This window comes from Urocitellus parryii, chromosome 4 (genome assembly GCF_045843805.1).
Source record: "Urocitellus parryii isolate mUroPar1 chromosome 4, mUroPar1.hap1, whole genome shotgun sequence".
Classification (NCBI taxonomy): domain Eukaryota; kingdom Metazoa; phylum Chordata; class Mammalia; order Rodentia; family Sciuridae; genus Urocitellus; species Urocitellus parryii.
The window spans coordinates 50,242,995-50,261,319 of record NC_135534.1 but is presented as its reverse complement, the minus strand read 5'-3'; the positions used below and the strand labels follow the sequence as shown (position 1 = coordinate 50,261,319).

The 18,325-nt window shown below is 36.4% G+C and overlaps 2 protein-coding genes across 11 annotated transcripts in view; one reads left to right on the top strand and one right to left on the bottom strand.

Annotated features, from left to right (window-relative positions):
• Positions 1 to 6,998, top strand: part of Bmal1 (basic helix-loop-helix ARNT like 1) — a 101,075-nt gene extending 94,077 nt beyond the window's left edge. For all 10 annotated transcript variants that reach the window (XM_026395877.1, XM_026395876.2, XM_026395875.1 and 7 more), the window contains 3 exons: positions 1,375 to 1,468; positions 5,568 to 5,670; positions 6,372 to 6,998. In XM_026395877.1, coding sequence (XP_026251662.1) covers positions 1,375 to 1,468; positions 5,568 to 5,670; positions 6,372 to 6,532 — 358 coding nt within the window. In that variant the 3' untranslated portion in view covers positions 6,533 to 6,998. The remainder of the gene's footprint in view (positions 1 to 1,374; positions 1,469 to 5,567; positions 5,671 to 6,371) is intronic.
• Positions 6,999 to 7,800: 802 nt separating this feature from the next.
• Btbd10 (BTB domain containing 10) overlaps positions 7,801 to 18,325 on the bottom strand; it is a 57,747-nt gene continuing 47,222 nt past the window's right edge. The window contains exons 7-9 of the mRNA XM_077797541.1: positions 16,884 to 17,081; positions 13,917 to 14,027; positions 7,801 to 8,838 (exon numbers count right to left, since the gene is read on the bottom strand). Of these exons, the coding sequence (XP_077653667.1) occupies positions 8,528 to 8,838; positions 13,917 to 14,027; positions 16,884 to 17,081 (620 nt within the window). The 3' untranslated portion in view covers positions 7,801 to 8,527. The remainder of the gene's footprint in view (positions 8,839 to 13,916; positions 14,028 to 16,883; positions 17,082 to 18,325) is intronic.

The following is an 18,325-nucleotide window of genomic DNA, read 5'->3' as shown; positions in this document are numbered from 1 at the left end:
ACCTAACTGGGCAGCATTGTGTAGGAGGAGCCACAGATTATGACAAGAGACTGTTAAGAACCCTAAGAAATAATGCCAAGAAGTTTTGAGGGAAAAGAAACAATGGAAGACCCCACTCACCATTGGATGCTAATCAGGTGTCCAAAGTGTTGTGGAAGTACCCCTAGAATAGGGAGAGATGAAGGTGGGTATGTCTGTGAACCTAAAGATGAGGCCTCCCCTACAATGATGATGCAGTCAATAAAGAAATCAACACTCTAAGGACTCGAAGCTGAAGGTGAAATAAGAAATGGTGAATAGGCAATTCTAAGATGGGGAACCTGGGAAAATAGTGGTTTCATAGTCATAAGCATGCAAAGTTGCGAGACACCCAGCAATTTTTCAGTAAGCAATCAGTAGCCTTCTGTGTGTGCTGAGAGAACATATACAGTTGTATCCTGCCTTCTAATCCAGGAGAGAAAGAAAACTTGTCACTCACAAATCTAGAGAAGTAGGCAGTGCAGGCCAAGAGTCACAAGACTTCTGGCAGTGGAGAGTGGTCCTTATGTGACCCAAAAGCTGCATCTATCCAAGGATGAATTGAGAGCCTGGTGGTGGTAACACAGCTGCCTCGACATTCCCTACTCTCCAGCTCTAGTGTCAAGCCCTGGCTCCCTTTCGTGAGGTCCTTCAGCCTGACAAGTTTATGTAGATTTACAGTTCTAAGTCTTTCCTTCTATAATAAACCTGCTCTGATGAGATATTCCAAGAAAGGCCCTTATCTACTTTCCCTAACCTGCTACTTTAGGGGCTGCTGTTACTATTTCTACTACTGGGTTATTTTCTAGGTCTGGCTGAGCAATTCTGATACCTTCCATTTCCTAAGCACATGCACTAGCTAAACAATATTTATAGGAAAGAGAGTAAATCATTTGTTATGGATTCTCATTCATAATATCAAAGTGGGAAGTTAAACTTCTAAGATCTTCAACTCATCTGGACTCTGTGAGGAAATAAAATGGGCCACTTACTAGAAACTCACCAACCTGAATCCAAGGGCTTTGTCACTGAGATCCTTGATTTTGGAGTCTCCCTTCTGAATCAGGTGCCTGCAGAACAAATCTAGTTCATCACCTGTTTTTGTAAATAAAGTTTTATTGGAATATAGCTGTGCTCATTTATATTTTGTCTGAGGCTTTCAAGTCACAATGGCAGAGTGGAGTAGCATGACAGACCATGTGGCCCACAGATCCTAAAAGTTACTCTTTGGCTCTTACAGAAAAAGTTTGCCAATCTCTAGTCTATATCCTCATCTTCCTTCTCACCCTTACCCACTGAAAAACACTCCTCCCCTGGAAAGAGAAAAGGAAATGTAACTCAACTCTTCTCTGACAGGATAAGAGGGTCATCGCCTTCCAGCTGTGGCTCCAGCCCATTGAACATTACAAGTACGCCTCCCCCTGATGCCTCCTCTCCAGGAGGCAAGAAGGTAAGGTTGGGCTACAGGGCCTCCTGTGCAAGTTCTGAAATGTTGGGGTGAAAGTATAGAATCGCAGTTGATTATTTTTGAAGCAAGTTTAACTGTTCCCCCCACCCCCAGGAAGTGCATGCATCTGTGTAGCTGGCTTCAAAGCAGGCTGGTGGAGCTAGGGAGACTTGCTGGTATCCTCCAAGGCTTTACTCTGTGAATATGGGAATGCAGAAAGAACATTCTAAGGAAAGAGGGTTTTTCAGTCCATTTTGCTGAGGGGACAATTCAAAAGTTTCCATGAGGAAAGAAGGATTAGTAAGTAGCTCAGATAGGAAAGTATCTCATTGTCTTCCAGGAGTTTTCAAAAGAGAAAACAGTACTAGCATCTAGGGCAGTGACTGGAAATAGCAGCAGCAACACTTTGGAAATCAAGCCAGGGTTTATAGCTGCAGCATACTTGGGGATCTGCCACCTAGGTTTCCTGTGTTGTGACAGCATTGGGCATAGATAGTTTATCAGTCACCAATGCTCATAAAAAGCTGGCTTTGAAGTCAGAACTATGAAGAGGTTTGGAAACCACTCATCTGTTTTCATTGTTGCCAGAGAATTTAAAAACCAGGGCCATATTGTTAAGTCATAAATCTATTCATAGTGTCCTGTGTCCGTATAGGTTATCCTGGAGGCCAGCATCTTTGGACATAAAGTCTTATTTCCCCATTTCACTACTAAATCAGGAGTTCACTTAGGTAGAACCTATATGTAAATTAAATATGAAAAGCAAGGCAGGGGATTTTACAACTGGGCTCCTCAGAGGCTCAGGATACTACCAAGTGGGATCAGTGTGGAAGTAGACGGTAAGGAGAAAGGGCAAGGGCAGGACTCCTGCATCTACCAGGACAGCTTTACTTCTATTTTATATGTGAACCTTATGCAAGAATATACATTTGAAAAGGAATTTCACTCTCGTCCTAGGGTTGAAAGTCAACAAATAAATGAGTAAAAGCATTGTTAAAGTATACCAGGGTTTGAAGCCTGGATTTGCCACATGCTAGTTGCAACCGTATACAACTTTTAGCTTTAATTTCCTTTGTAACGAACTATTATTGATTAGAATATTTAGCATTTTTGTACATGAAGTTCTATTAGGAGAAAATATATGCAAAAGTGCCTGGTCCTTGGGAATGACTCAGAAAATATCATCAATAAATGAAGTCTGGGCTAGATCCTCCCACCTATTGTTTGCCAGTTGAACTCTTCGCACTATTCTCCTATTGTTCCCCTAGTCCTTCTCCCCTATCTCCTTGGAGTGGTCTCATGGTCCCTGCTTCTCAATTCAACTTTTCAGCCCTTGACTCTTAGAATGACCAAGAATTCTACTACTTGTATTTGAAAGCTTATCATTCTAGTATATGCTTAAATGTTACTCAGAGAACTTTTCACTCTCTCATCCTATCCTCACAACTTTACAGGATCTATGGTATTTGTTTAATAAGTAGGGCCGAAAACTACAATTCAGGTTTTGTCACTTTTGGTTCTTTTCACCAACTACCAGTAATCCAAAGCTGTATTTTGTACCATAAACCCCAAAGCATTTTTCAGGCATTTATAAAAATTTCCCCTTGTCTTTGGGCTTATAAAAATGAGTCTGGGAGAAGAAATTTTGAATGTTTTCTCTTGAGATGAGTCCTCAGCAATAGGACCTGGAAGAAAAGCAGCTTAAACAAGATGAAGTAAAAAATGACAGCAGCATTAAATGGTGCAGCAGATCCAGAAAAGTAAAAGTGGCCCTTCCTAGCCACTTTCAAGGGACTGTAGGGCCAAAGTGATTTCCATAATAATGCTAAAACATTACCCTTTTTTCCTGCACTGTATTCATATGTACACTATAGTGCCAAAGTGATTCTGAGTGAAGCTGCTGGTGCTTTTGCAAAGAGCAGAGCAGTGGCTCCAAACTACAGAAGTCCTTGTATTCTTCACCATCAAACACTTCTAATAATAATTTAAAGCCAGTTTCATTTAAGAAAGTCCTTTAATGAGGCAGTACTCAGAGAAATGGAAAACCATTACTTTAGAGCACTTGTGCTACATACTGAGTGTGACAGTTGTCTCAAGAAAAAGATTTGTGGAATTAAGTTGTGAACTAAACTAGCTGTTTGTTTCACAGGACACCAGTTCTACTCCAGCAGACTCTGGTTATGTGGACTTTAATATTTAGCGCACATTTTTCAGTTCAAGAAAAACAACAGTATTTATTACTACTGATAAAATTCGAGCTTTCAAACAAAAACTGGAATGTTAGAAAGCATGTATCTGCTACTTTGATACAACAACTTCATAATTTATGGGATGGTGTTAACAATGGTGATGTTTTCATTTTGTGTGATGAAATGTGTCAACATTAGGAAGATCTGCATAAATGTAAACAATATCCTATAAACGACCAATGCAAGCAAGCTATTTCAAAATTATTCAAGATAAGTGCCCAGATGCATCAATGGACCTTAACATAACTGAGTACAAAAAACTGATGTTTCAGATTCCATAGTGCAACTATAATGTTTAAAAAACTTATACTTTATGTCAAGTGTTGCTATAATTTCAAAGAACACAAGTACTTGAAATCCCTTTTCCAATTATCTGGTGAGAGGCTGGACTTCCTTCATATATTTCAATCAAATAACATTTACAAATAGATTGAATGGAGAAGCAGATATGAAAATCCAGTTAAAATCTCAAGTCAGACATTAGATTTGCAAAAATGAAAAATAATGACACTTTTTCTCACTGATTATTTTGGAAAAGTCATTTTTCATTAAATTAATTATTCATGTAACGGGTTTGCCATATTTAAAAATGTTAGTCTTAATTGCAAATATAGTAAATATAGCCGACAGAAGCAAAACTTCTTTGGAGTCCTCAATAAATTTTATGAGTATAAAGGTGCTGTGTGTGGTGGTGCACGGCTATAATCCCAGTCACTCTGGAGGAAGAGCTTAAGTTTGAGGCCAGCCTGGGCAATGTAGGGAGACCCTGTCTCAAAATAAAATTTTAAAAGGGCTGGGGGGTAGCTCAGTGCTTGCTAGTATGTGCAAGGTCATGAGTTCATCCCTAGTAAGGCGAGGGGGGGGGCGGGGGATAAAAAGAGCATGGTAAAGTGGTCCCTAGGCCAAAAGTTGAACTGTGGCAATAGCTGTAATGCCCCCTACTGGCAAGGCCTGAAGTCACTGCTTCTCCTGAAATCTAGCAGCTAACAAATTGTTCCCTCACTCCTGTCCAAAGTAGAGAATAGGACAGACAGCAGAATACATCAGACACTAGAAAGGCAATATGTCAATCAATGGAAGGGAAACTGATGTGATACAGCAATTTGTATACGGGGTAAAAGCGGGAGTTCATAATCCACGTGAATCAACCGTGTAATATGATGTATTAAGAACTATGTAATGTTATGAACGACCAATAAAAAAAAAAAAAGGAGAAAGAGGTGGGAGGGGAGAGGGATTTTGAGACAGAATTAGGAGTTCTACTATTGGGGACTAATATAGTGTTCCTCAGTGGCCTATCTTAACATAAACCAGAGGTTACTGGAGTTGGCACTTGTAGTATACTGGATGATCAAAGGATTACTTCTAGTATTTTGTTGTTCATTTGTGGCTCTTTAGAGCTGTTTCTTCATAACTTGTTAATAACCCCTATTATTTCTTCTTCAGTAACACTTGTTCCCCTTACAGGGGAACTATACTGCTGGGCTCACTGATGTTTAGGCCTTGGCCTTAAAGTAGTATTGTGGACAGCATGATCCTTAATAATTGGGATTTTGTTCAGCTTAAGTCACCTGTGAGGGGCTGAATCAAATGCAGATCAAAGAATACTGTGAGGGAGAGCTTTTTTCTCACTAGGACTATTCCTCATAGTTCCTTGTTTGAAATCAGTTTCCAACAGGAAACTGAACCAATTGGAAGCTCTCTCCCCTCACCTGCCTTCCTCTTTCCAACACGTTTCATTTTCTTAATGACATCAACACATGATACTTACTGAAATTTTAAGATTAAATAAATTTAAGATAAACTTAAAATTGGAAAATCTCACCCTGTCCCCCCCACCCTTTTGTTTGTAGATTTTAAACGGAGGGACTCCAGACATTCCTTCCAGTGGCCTACTGCCAGGGCAGGCTCAAGAGAACCCAGGTTATCCATATTCTGATAGTTCTTCTATTCTTGGTAAGTGGCATTATTATTCACTTCTATTGCAATGAGCTTGCAATAGACCTGATATAATGTTTTAAGAACTGATTGTACAAGAGAAGCTAGTTCTAGATAAATTTGACAGGAACAAATTAAATGTTTAAAATTTGTTTAAAATAGTTCAAAGTAGACTTTAATGATTGTATTTTGGTGGGGATCTATATATGTCTGCAACAGCCTAGACATATTTTTTTCTCATATTTGGGGCACAATCTTCAGAGGAAGAGGTTCAGAGGTAAAGCCTTAAAAAGTGATCAATAAGAACCAGGGTGATAAGTCATTAAGTAATAACAATTATTTCTCCCAATGCATCCTCTTCTTGATCTCTTTTTTCCTACGTTCTCCTTTCCTATTTGCTATTCAGTCTGTAACTTTCCCTTCTCCTCTTAAATAGTCATCAGAATATTAAAATGAGGTGAACGCAAACATCTTTAACATTTATGTAATTTTAAGCACTTTGCTCTCATTTCTAAAAAGTTGGTCCTTTCCTCTGATAAACAGCAAAGCTGAATAAATGTATGAATGTATATATGCTTATGGCAATAGAGCCCCAAAGCAGCCTCTCACCCCTTACTTTTAAATATAATTTTCTAATTAAATGTTGCTTAGAAATTGCTTACTAAGTCTAAACACACTTTTGAATTTATAAAATCACTGACTAGTGTTTATCTCCACAGGTGAAAACCCCCACATAGGCATAGACATGATAGACAACGACCAAGGATCAAGTAGTCCCAGTAATGATGAAGCAGCAATGGCTGTCATCATGAGCCTGTTGGAAGCAGATGCTGGGCTGGGTGGCCCTGTTGACTTTAGCGACTTGCCATGGCCGCTGTAAACACTACATGTTGCTTTGGCAACAGCTACAGTATCAAAGTGCATTACTGGTGGAGTTTTACAGTCTGTGAAGCTTACTGGATAGGGAGAGAACAGCTTTTATGTACTGATCTCATAAAAGCCATCTCAGAGCCATTGATACAAGTCAATCTTACTATGTGTAACTTCAGACAAAGTGGAACTAAGCCTGCTCCAGTGTTTCCTCATCATTGATTATTGGGCTAGCTGTGGATAGCTTGCATTAATTGTATATTTTGGATTCTGTTTGTGTTGAATTTTTTAATCATTGTGCACAGAAGCATCATTGGTAGCTTTTATATGCAAATGGTCATTTCAGATGTATGGTGTTTTTACACTACAAAGAAGTCCCCCATGTGGATATTTCTTATACTAATTGTATCATAAAGCTGTTTATTCTTCCTTGTAAGAATCCTTTACTATAAATATGGGTTAAAGTATAATGTATTAGACAGTTAAATATTTTTAATAAATGTTTCCCTTGTTCTATAAATACTGTTCCCACTTCAAATATTAAGAAAAAAAATTCCTACATGCTGCAGGTCTGTATCATTAATTCCAATAGTGGATATTTAAAAACTAACATTTGCAATGCCTTTCTAATCTTCATAACAACTCTGGGACTTACACAATTCCCCCTTGCTATTAGCTTAGATGTATTATGAAAATAATTTCCAAACTGTGGCCATTTCTATCTAGTGAGAACAAAGGTGTAACTGCTTACACACAAATATCAAATCCTCTGTCTGAATTTCAGGATCACATGTAAACAAACTAGCTTCTCCACTGCTGCCCCTACTTGCAGTAATATGGCTTCAAACATTTAAGTGATTCCTTCTTGAACAGAGCAGCACAGCATAAAGGAAAAAGCATTTAACTAGTATCAGAAACTGGCTCTGAAATCCAGTTACCACATGCCTTACTAAGTCATCCACCTTTCATACCAGGTTGGATGAGAAAATGCTCTCTTTTCAGCTCTAACATTGCTTTGGATTTATAATATATTTTATAATTAGTAGGAAATTTAAGTACCTCATCACACATATACCAAACTGAATTCCTTGCGCTACTATTTGATTTCTAGTTGTACTTTTACAGCAATAAGACAGACAAACATGAATTATGAGACTAAAAATCTGGTCAAGGTGTTTATAAATTTGGTCAGAAACATTAAAACAATGGAATTTTATTTTGATGAAAAACTTGAGTTTACAATCATTTAGTAAATGAAGAGCAAACACTTCATTTTCCTATCCCATAACTCTTAAGAAAAGAAAACATTAGTAAATAAATATCTGTGAACAGATTAAGGGTAAGGCAGACCGGATAATAAACCACCTCTGATGTTCACACTCCCTGCATGTGACTCACTCTAAACAGGTGAAACGGCACTGGAGGTAAGTGAACTGATAAGATATGAGCATTGAATCTCATCCTAATCATTCAAATAAGTCCAAGACAAATACTTTTTTGCTCATCCAGAGCAACAAATTATACTCATTTTACTGAAGGAATACTCTGATAGAAGCACTTATTTACGTTACACTGTGCATCGTAACTATAAAATGGCTTGAACAGTTCCATTTAACCACCATTTATAAAGTGCAACCATATAATATTCTGCATTTTATCTGGGGTGTGATGAACATCAATTTAGACTGAAAGTACCCCAGCTGCCAATTTCCACCACTTCTGAAAAGATCTAGATGTGTGAAAAAGGACTGTCCCCCATACAAAGAACCAATTTCACAAACCTACTGGTAAACAAATACATTTATATAACTGGAACCTCAGGATGCTAGAGTTGTACTCATTTAAAAAACCATTCAGCTACCTTTGGTCTTTAAAAAAGCCTACACTGCAATGTCCTAAAACGTTATGTGCATCTCACAATGAAGAGTAGCCTTGCAGTGCAGAATGAGGAGAGTACAACGTCACTGTGAAGAGTAGCATGCTATGGTTTTAAGGAACATCAGCATCACAGCATTGGATTCTGTGCATCAGGATCGAGGTCATTGTTGCCAGAAGGGGGGTGAATGGGAAGGATATCCAACTCATCCACTTGCGGAGTTGGGTGCATGACAACCAGCTGGTCCTGGGGAATGTCTGCGGCAGCTGCTGCCAAGTTGGTGATAGATTTACTCTTTACACACTGAAAGTCTACATGTCGGCTCTTTCCTTCTTCCTTCTCCCATGACATTCGGATAAAGGGTCTTTGGACATAGTTGTAAATAACTTCTGGGCGGCCCCCAGGTCTTTTCTTTACTTTTTCTTTGTAGGTAGGATAACCTGGAGGAAAGAAAGGTTTTAAAACTGAGGATACACACACATACACACATACACACACACACACACACACACACACACACAATTTCTCATCCAATATAGCCTATGAGAGCTTATTTGGCACAGATTCTGAACAAATGGAAATTAAAACAAGGGAAACCAATATTCCATCCATCTAGCCATTTGATTCAACAGCCAGAAACTAAAGTCCTATTGATGTAATTCCCAAAGCTTTCTACCATTCGTTCAGGTACTCAATAAATCAGCCACCAAAAACATTGTTAAAGTGGGACTATGAAGGCGATGGATCTCTAGTACAATGGTATATAATCTGGAGCAGATCTTGGGCTCTAGCAGTAAATGTCAAGAGTCATATTTCAGACATGTTTTCCATTGAAACTGCTCAACTCTATCACTATAAAGTAAAATCAGCATAAAGAATACACAAATGGTTCCAATAAAACTTTAAAAAATTACAAACAGGTAATGGGCTACATTTGGCCCATGGATCAAAGTCAGACTATAGTTAGTATCAGAGAGAAAAGAAAAAGGCCTTATATAGCAGAGTAGTAAATAAAGCTAAAAACCTCCTAAAGATCTGCAGAATGTCTTCTTTATTTCATGCTTTCATTCTACCATCATCTAAAGCATAGATCAGAAATGTTTCCAACTCCAGTCCCTTGTCCTTGATTTCTCCTGGACTATTAGAAATAAATTCCAATCTCATTGTATTCACTGTCCTGCACACAGAATCACCTCTACACACAAATGTAATCACATTGCATCCTTGCTTAAAATCTACCAATGGTTTCCTTATGTTTCAAGGGGAATTCCACACTCCTTAGCATAGTATACAAGGTTTTTACAACCTGATTCCAACCTATTTAATTTCACCCTAGAACTCTTAAATGCACTGGCCATATTAAACTCTACACTTTTCCCTGAATATACTTTGGTGCTTTTACACATAATTTACTGCAGCTGGTTCCCTCTTGGCCCCCAAGCGCTATACTGCTGTTCTACACACCCACCCCTCATATACTTTTTATTGAACAAAGAGAAGATTTTTATTCAAGGTTTTATTAGTTTGTTAAATCTTTCATTGTTGTTGATGATGGACCTTTATTTTATTCATTTATTCATATGTGGTGCTCAGAATTAAATCCAGTGCCTCACACATGCAAGGGAAGTGCTCTATTACAAAGCCACAACCCTGGCCCAGTTTGTTAAATCTTACAGAGAACAAATTTCTGCTCCAGAACAAGACTAGGAAACCAGGGCTTCTATATATAGCTGAACTTTCAGTGAGATGAGCCAAGCCTACTTGTGTCTTGCTATTCCTGCTCAGAATGCAGAAGGTAGAATAATTCATAATCTCATCTAAGTATAGACTTCATTACTCAGTCATGAACTTCCTATATTCTAAGGTAACTATACTTCAATAATATTACTTTATAGAGTTTTTTTTCTTTAAATTTCAGACCCTGTTCAAAGTCTCCGTTGAGTACTCTGATGAAAGAAAGCTTTTCTGAGTTCAGGAAAGATTCCTAATGATGGAAGTAAGGCCATATCTAATAGGTCTGCTGGAGGGAGCAGCAGCCCATGCAGCCCTAAACTGCCTTTAGATTCTACCCTCTGAGGCTCACAGATATTCCATTAAGGGATGGGTGAAACAAACAAAACAAATTCCTAAGATGTGCCTTTCACTAAACTGTAATGTGAAGAGTGACTAGGCAGGGTTATTTATACTTTTCCACCCTCACTCCAGATACTTTGTTTAACAATATCCACCAAACCCCAAATCCTGCTTATAATTAAGCAGGTCTTAGATAACCTTGACTATTGCAATATCTGAACATAAATATGAATATGGTTATTATGGAATAAGAACATTTAAAAACATCCTTTCAGCATTATATTCCATTATCCCTTCTTAGGTACTAAAGTTCTACCTTCCCCACGTGTCTCATACACCAATCCAATATGCTCCCATGAAAGTCAATACATATAATATTCTAAAATCAGACTTCTTTTGAGTGAAGGACTTGTCATTAGGAAGGCGGGTAGGTAAATTGGGAGGGTGGTAACAAAATAGCTAACTTACAAAGAATCTGCATTTTTTTCTTTGGTAGCAGAAATATCTTATTTCTTCAGATGAAAAAGTTAGAGACTTGATGGAAAAATATGGCTGGTAGTCTACACATTAATTTGGGAAAGAAAAGAATGTTTTGGATCTAAAAGCAATTATGAAAGGAAGCCTGCTTAATTACTGTTTTGGCACAGTAAAGGCCAATTTATCCAAGGTTATAGTACACAGGCAAAAAGAGTTGCACACTGATTTTTTTTTTTAAATTCAATCTCACAAAGTATTTCAAAACCATTCACAGATTCCAAATCACAGAGGCCTGGATTCAAGTCCCAGCTCTGTTATTTATTTTCAATGAACCTTTAATAGATTATTTAACCTTTCAAACATCAGTTTCTTCCTCTTAGAAACAAGATAATGGTTGTGTAACCAAACAGCCTAATTCGAGAGGGGAAAGCTCTACAAAAGAATATTATTCTAACAAACATAAAAGGAACAACAGAATTAGAAAATGATCATTTTGCAATCTCTAATAAAATTACTGATTCAGGCATGAATTATCAAGTAGTATTTAAACCTTTAGATAATAGCAGGGAGCTGAATATTCTTATAGTCTCAAAATAATATCACACCAGGGATCAATTTAATCTTATAATAGAAGGCGCAGACTATCACTTTATTGATCACTTAATAAAGATTTAAAGTATGCCTTTAAATCTAATGTACAGTTTATAGGAATTATAGAAGAGGGAGAAATAAATGGAGGACACTAAAGGAAGAAGTAGGACAGATACAAAAGTGGGACAATTGTCTAAGACTCTTCAATAGAGCAGTGCCATAAATAACTATTTAAGATTGAGAGATTTAACAAGCAGTTAGTTATAAGATGTGGTCCTGGATGAGATCCTGGTTTGGAGAGACCAGCTGTAAAAGATATTCTGGGGAACCAATGGGGAACTATAATGTAGACTGGTTCTAAGGAATTATTATTCATTTTGTTGGGTGAAATAAATTATTTTTAGAAAAAAATACTAAAATATTTTTTATAAGTGGAATATCTTCACATATAATGTACTATTAAATTTATTTTAATAAGATTAATGATAAGTTATACGTGCCACTAGGTCCTTATAACTACATAAAAATTCACTTAAGGGTTTAGCACCTCAGATACATTATGCTCACTCCTACCTCAACACTTTTGCACTTGCTATTTTCTTTGCCTACAACTATCCAGCTAAACTCTTAAGTGAATTTCCACTGTGATAGAAAAAGAAGTCCTCAGTCTCAATATCTAAGTTACATGTAGCTATTATATAAATTATTCACTATCTGAGACCCTCCTACACACTAAGCACTAGCCCACATGATAGGTGTGCAATATGCAACTAGACTTCTCTCGTGGAGCTCATAGCCCATGACTAAACACTATTATATGGTACATTGTTCTAAGGAGCACTTTCATCACTATGAAAGCATCAAAGCTTCCAAGAAGGTTTCAGCGGTTCTAAATTATAAATAGTAGTAGTCAAAAAGTAAAAGTAAAGTGGGAAGAAGGTTATTTCTAATAAACCTCATTTGATCATCACAACAGTCCTCTAAAATATACAGGATATTAGACCCATTACACTGATACAGAAAATGATACTCAGAAAAGCTGGGAGCCTTGCCTTAAGACACTTACTATGACCCACAAGACCTGTATCCTCTGACCATACATTACTTCTACCAACATTCATACCCACTGTATCTCTTCAAAGCTCTTCCTCACTTACTATTTGAGTCATATTTGTGGGTTTTGCACCTCAGATACATTACACTCATTCCTACCTCAACACTTTTGCACTTGCTGTTTTCTTTGCCTACAACTATGCTTGTCACAGGCCTCAGCTCAAATATCTCCTTCTCAGAGAGGCATTCCCTATTCCTCCTAAGCTGAATTAAGTAGCTCTAAGTTGTCTTCTCTCCAGCTCTGACACCAGGCAGCTAAGTGCAAAATGACAGATGAAGACAAGCATGAGTGAATCACTTTCAGCAATTCTACTGCTTTTTAAGCCCAAGTATCCTCCCCTTCCCACAAAATTCCTGTTTCTCATCATTCTTTCCACATATCTCAGCATCCCATTACTGTTTTTTCCAGCAGCTCAATCAGGTCAAACACATTGTGAAACACATTGTGAACTTACCTCATTCCAGTTACTGTTTTAGGTACTTCTTGTATTAACTCATTTCACCCTTACAATAACCTTAAGGGTATATACTAATGCTCCCAATTTAGATGAAGAAATTGAGACAGAGTTTAATGCATTAGCCAAGATCATATAGCAATTAAATCATGGGATTTGAACATAAGTAATCTCATTCTGGAGTACTTTTTTCTATTTAGACTACATCTTGTTATGACAAGAAAGATATTTGTTCTTAATAAGGATATTTTAAATAAAAGCAGTATCTGATAAGGCAGATGGAAAAATTCATTTAAACCATAAAATAAAAAGATATATAAACACATTTAAATAAAATGAAAGAAGTTTTGTAATTTGCATTTAACTTAAAAATAAGCTATTATACCTTAAGATGACAGTAAGCTACTAGTATTACTGTTTCTAAATAAATTTTCAAAAGTGGTTTTTAATTCTATTTGGCTTCAAGGATCACCACTAGATAAGCAACCCTATTGATGTTATGGGAATGTACACACATGGATGCCCACACACACCACATGGATTTGTCAAATTCACTTTTTCAAAAGTGAATTAGAACACACTGTGGCAGAAAAGAAAAATCATATCACTCTATCACTAGGTAATCATATGAATAATATCTAATGGCCTTCTATTGGTCTTCTTAGAAGAAAGTTATGTAGTTCTGTTATTTATCTCTTTCCATAGCAATCTGTAATTATTTGCTGAATTTTTTCTTAAACTATTCAGACTATATTCTAAACAGGATACAATTTAAAAAAAATTAATATGAAATAATGAAAATGACTTACCTTCAATTCCCAATCTAATCTTCTTAAGACCCCTCTCCTTTAAAACTGATTTGGCCACATCTCTGTTTTCAATGTACTTGAAAAATCTATATAATTTTGTGCTATAAATAACTGGAAACAAAAAAAAAAGACAAATATTTTATGTTAAAAATCAATATACTTAGAAATGAACTTAAATTTATCTTAATCATCAAACAGGCCTGATAGCCCTAAAAACCCAAAGACTGGATGCACTAATGCCAAAGCATGACTAGCCAACATGACAGAACAATATTCAGTACAGTTAATGTAGAAGCAAATGTCTACATAAGTGGAAACAAGAAAAGCTTTGATAACCAATCAGATAACCCAATCCATAGGAAGAATCTCCTTCTGAAAGATACATCACATTCACAGTTATTGGTATGGGATCTGCCCTAAGTTTCAAATAAGAGAACCAAAAGAAGATATCAATACATACATCATTATTGAGTAGGCAAAGTAAAGGACTTTGCTAGATGCCTTCAAGGGCTAGTCTGAAGAGGGAAAAAAATGCCTAGTCAAAGAGTATAAAACAGATAAATTTCACATTTCATGGATTGAGCAACTATTAATAATTCCCCAAAAGACAAAGACCCTCCCCACAAACTGTTTTCCATTCAGGCGAATAGCCCCACTTAATACTGATGTTAAAAGTGGCAGATTCGAGCATGTTCTGCCAAGGTTAGTCTGTTTAGAGCAAACTGGTTTTGCAAAGGACAGACATTCCACTGACAACATGTTGAGTCTTCCAAATGGGCTGGGAACTTCAGGGAGTTAGACTGATGGACCTTCCTCGCCTTCTCTCTTTCAGGTGGAGTTATCTCCCTTAAAAGGTGAACTGCAAAGGTTTTATCAAAAGAAGAAAGACACACTCACAAACCAAACATGCTGGTTTAAGAGCTAATAAAGGAAAATACATACATGAATTCTATTCATGGGACAAACCTTAAATCCTTAAGATTACTGTTATTTTTAGATAAAGATTTTTTGATATCTCACAAAGGATAAAATTACATTTAGGAATCAGGCTGGAAAGGCTATCTCTATCTCCTCAAATGTATCTTCTTCAGGGTAGAACACAGGTGGCACAAAATCAAATATACTTAGACAAAGTAAGTAAAAATGTTTTCAGTCCTTGTAAGCTTCAAAGCTTAAAAAAATACAGGAAAACAAAAAAAAAAATGTTGAAATAGAAAGTTTAACAATGGAAAAGAAAAGGCCAGTTCTATTTTTATTTCTTTATCTATATAATGTCATTTATGTGTTCTATAGCTGGCTCTACTCTTCTTAGAGTCAATTTCTTGAAAACTAAAACTATAAATAAGTTTGTTCATACCTCTTTTCTAATAGCAATAATTTTGCACATTTCTTTGCTTTCTGGTAATCTTTCATTTTTCATCTGTTATGTTCAATTTTTTTGTTCCACATATTATTTAGAGAAAACCACTGTCAGGAAAGCACCTAAGACTGAGGAAGCAGCAACAGAAATGCCTATTATACCTATCCACAAAAGAATCAAAACACTCATTTAAATTCATCATGTAAAGAAACTATGTCAACTCAAAAGTATGTTAAAAACATCTTTAGAAAAATCTTTTTAAGATGTCAACAGGGCTGGGGATGTGGCATGCGCAGGGCGCTGGGTTTGATCCTCAGCACCACATACAAATAAAATAAAGATGTGTGTCCACTGAAAACTAAAAAATAAATATTAAAAAAATTCTCTCTCTCTCTTAAAAAAAAAAACTCAACAAAGGAGCTGGGGTTGTGGCTCAGTGGTAGAGCACTTGCCTCGAATGTATGGGGCACACTGGGTTCAATACTTAGCACCACATAAATAAATAAAGTAAAGGTATTGTATCCAACTAAAAAAAAAAAAGTAGTAGTAGTAGTCAACAAAGCCCCGCACAGTGGCATACACTGTAATACTGTCTGAGCCGAGGAGGCCCAGACAGGAAGACTACAAGTTCAAGTTCAGCCTTAGCAATTTAATGAGGCCCTAAACAACTTAGTGAAACCCTGTTTCAAAATGAAAATAAAAAGGGCTAGGGATGTAGTTCAAAGGTGAATTCCCCCTGGGTTAAACTTCTAGTAGCCCTTCAGCCCCCATAAAAAAGGAAGTAAGTAAGAATGCCATTTGGAGTCAGCTTGTTTTGTTTTTAGAAAAGGGTATGTACAATGGAAAAATCTGACATTAAGGATTTTGGTACTTTCTATAATCTTGTACTTTTTACTTAAACTAACCCTTACTGAGTTAACAGACTAGAGAACAAGGAGCTGGGCCATTTTACTAAGCTTCTTGAAGGTTAGCCATTTCTTCAACTCTTCTCCATCTATACGTACTCAAAAAAGCTAATACTAAGCTCATCAAAACAAACAAACAAACAACAACAACAAAAACTTACAAAAAAAAAAAAACCTGAATGACTGTAACTACAAACTTTATAAGTAAAATAAGAAAAAAAGTCAATGTTGATCAAGATATGCTGTTTTGGTTAGAAACACCTGAAGAACTCAGTTCCACAAAATCTTCTGAAGGGCCACTGTATCTTCCAGGAACACAGAATATTTAAAATAGAACATCTGGAATTTAGTTACCCTCAGATGATCCACAAAGAGCAAACTACTTCTGTCCAGGACAGATAGGCACAGTTTTCTCTATAGGGCCAGATAGTAAATACTTTGGGCTTTGCGAGCCATGCAGTCTCTGTTGCAGCTACTCAACTCTACCATGATAGCATGAAAGCAGCCATAGGCAACACATATAAACTTTATTTATAAAAACAGGCAACAGGCTGAATTTGACCCACAGGCTAGTTTGCTGATCCCTGGTATATGGTAAGAGTTCAATGTATTTGCTTTACAAAACCTGCCCTTGGATTAATATTATAAAAGATAAAGATATGATGCTGACTTAGGAGAAAGAAAGCATACCACAATACTTACTTTGTGAATATTCTTCTCCCATCTGTGGTGGATACTCCTCATCCCAATCAACTACATCGTCATCTGTAAGCACCACTATATGGCATTCTCGTTCCCCACTCTGAGCACTAGCTACCATGAGAGGGAGGATCATTTCTTCCAAATAAAATTCAAATTGTCTACGAGCACCATCATTTGATAACTCATGCATCAGGGCACCTGAAATGAAACCCACAATAGTATCTTGATTTTTTGGATGACTGATAAGAAAAAGAAGAAAACACAAATAAAACACCAGATTAGATCAGCAAGTACTTTGGAACCCTTCAGATAATATATTAGTTTTTAAAAAGTTTTCAAAAAGTTCATATAGAAAATGGAAGAAAAGGTAGCTAACAAGAAAACAACCACATTCATCAGATGAAGGATGAGGGAGCAAGTGAGAGAATGATAAGCAGAAAGCTAAAAGGCTATCTAAGAGCCAAAAGAAGGGTCAAAAAGAAATGGATGACTGATCAGTACAACTTAGAGGAAATGTTTTAAAGACAGGGATAAAAGAAATACCAATAAACTCAATATTGTTCCATATCTTCTAGCCAATTCAACATGACAAAAACAAAAAAAATGTTACTTATGACAGGGTCAATTACTAAGAATACATGAGATCAACTCAAAGACTATTAGCAACTAACAGTGGCTCAATACAAATGTATGAAATTCAGTAACTTTCATATATGTTAGTGTTTTAAAAATGTAAATGTATTTTACATACAACAAAAATATAAAACATCAAAGAATAAACTTAATAAAATTATAGCATAAACTATATGAAGAAAATAACAAAACTATCAAAAGGACCTAAAAGTATAAATAAATGAACAGAGATCATTTGGAATAGGAGTTAATACAGTAAATATGTTAATTCTTTAAAAAAATTAACTTCAGAGAATTCTAAAGGAAAACACAATTTTTAAAATATCCAGAATAGACATGAGTATGTTTGAGCCTGACAATTATAATATAGATAAAGGGAAAGACTAAAGATACCATAATAGGGTTCTGAAAAATGCAAGAGAGGGGCTGGGGTAATGGCTTAGCGGTAGAGTGCTTGCCTAGCATGTTTAACACCCTGGGATCAATCCTCAGCACCCTGTAAAAATAAATAAAATAAAGGTATTGTATCCAACTACAACTAAAAAATAAATATTTTTTTAAAAATGCAAGAGAGGGGTTAGGGTTTTAGCTCAGTGGTAGCTTGCCTAGCATGTGTGAGGCACTGGGTTCTATTCTCAGCACTGCATATAAATAAATAAAGTCTATTAACAACTAAAAAAAATAATGCAAGAGATGATAAAACCCTTATGAATTCAGCAAATAAGTTTATTAAGTCCTCACTATGTTCCAAGCACTACGGACACGAAGTCAAAAAGGTGCAGGCTCTGGTCTCAAATTCAAACTAGTCT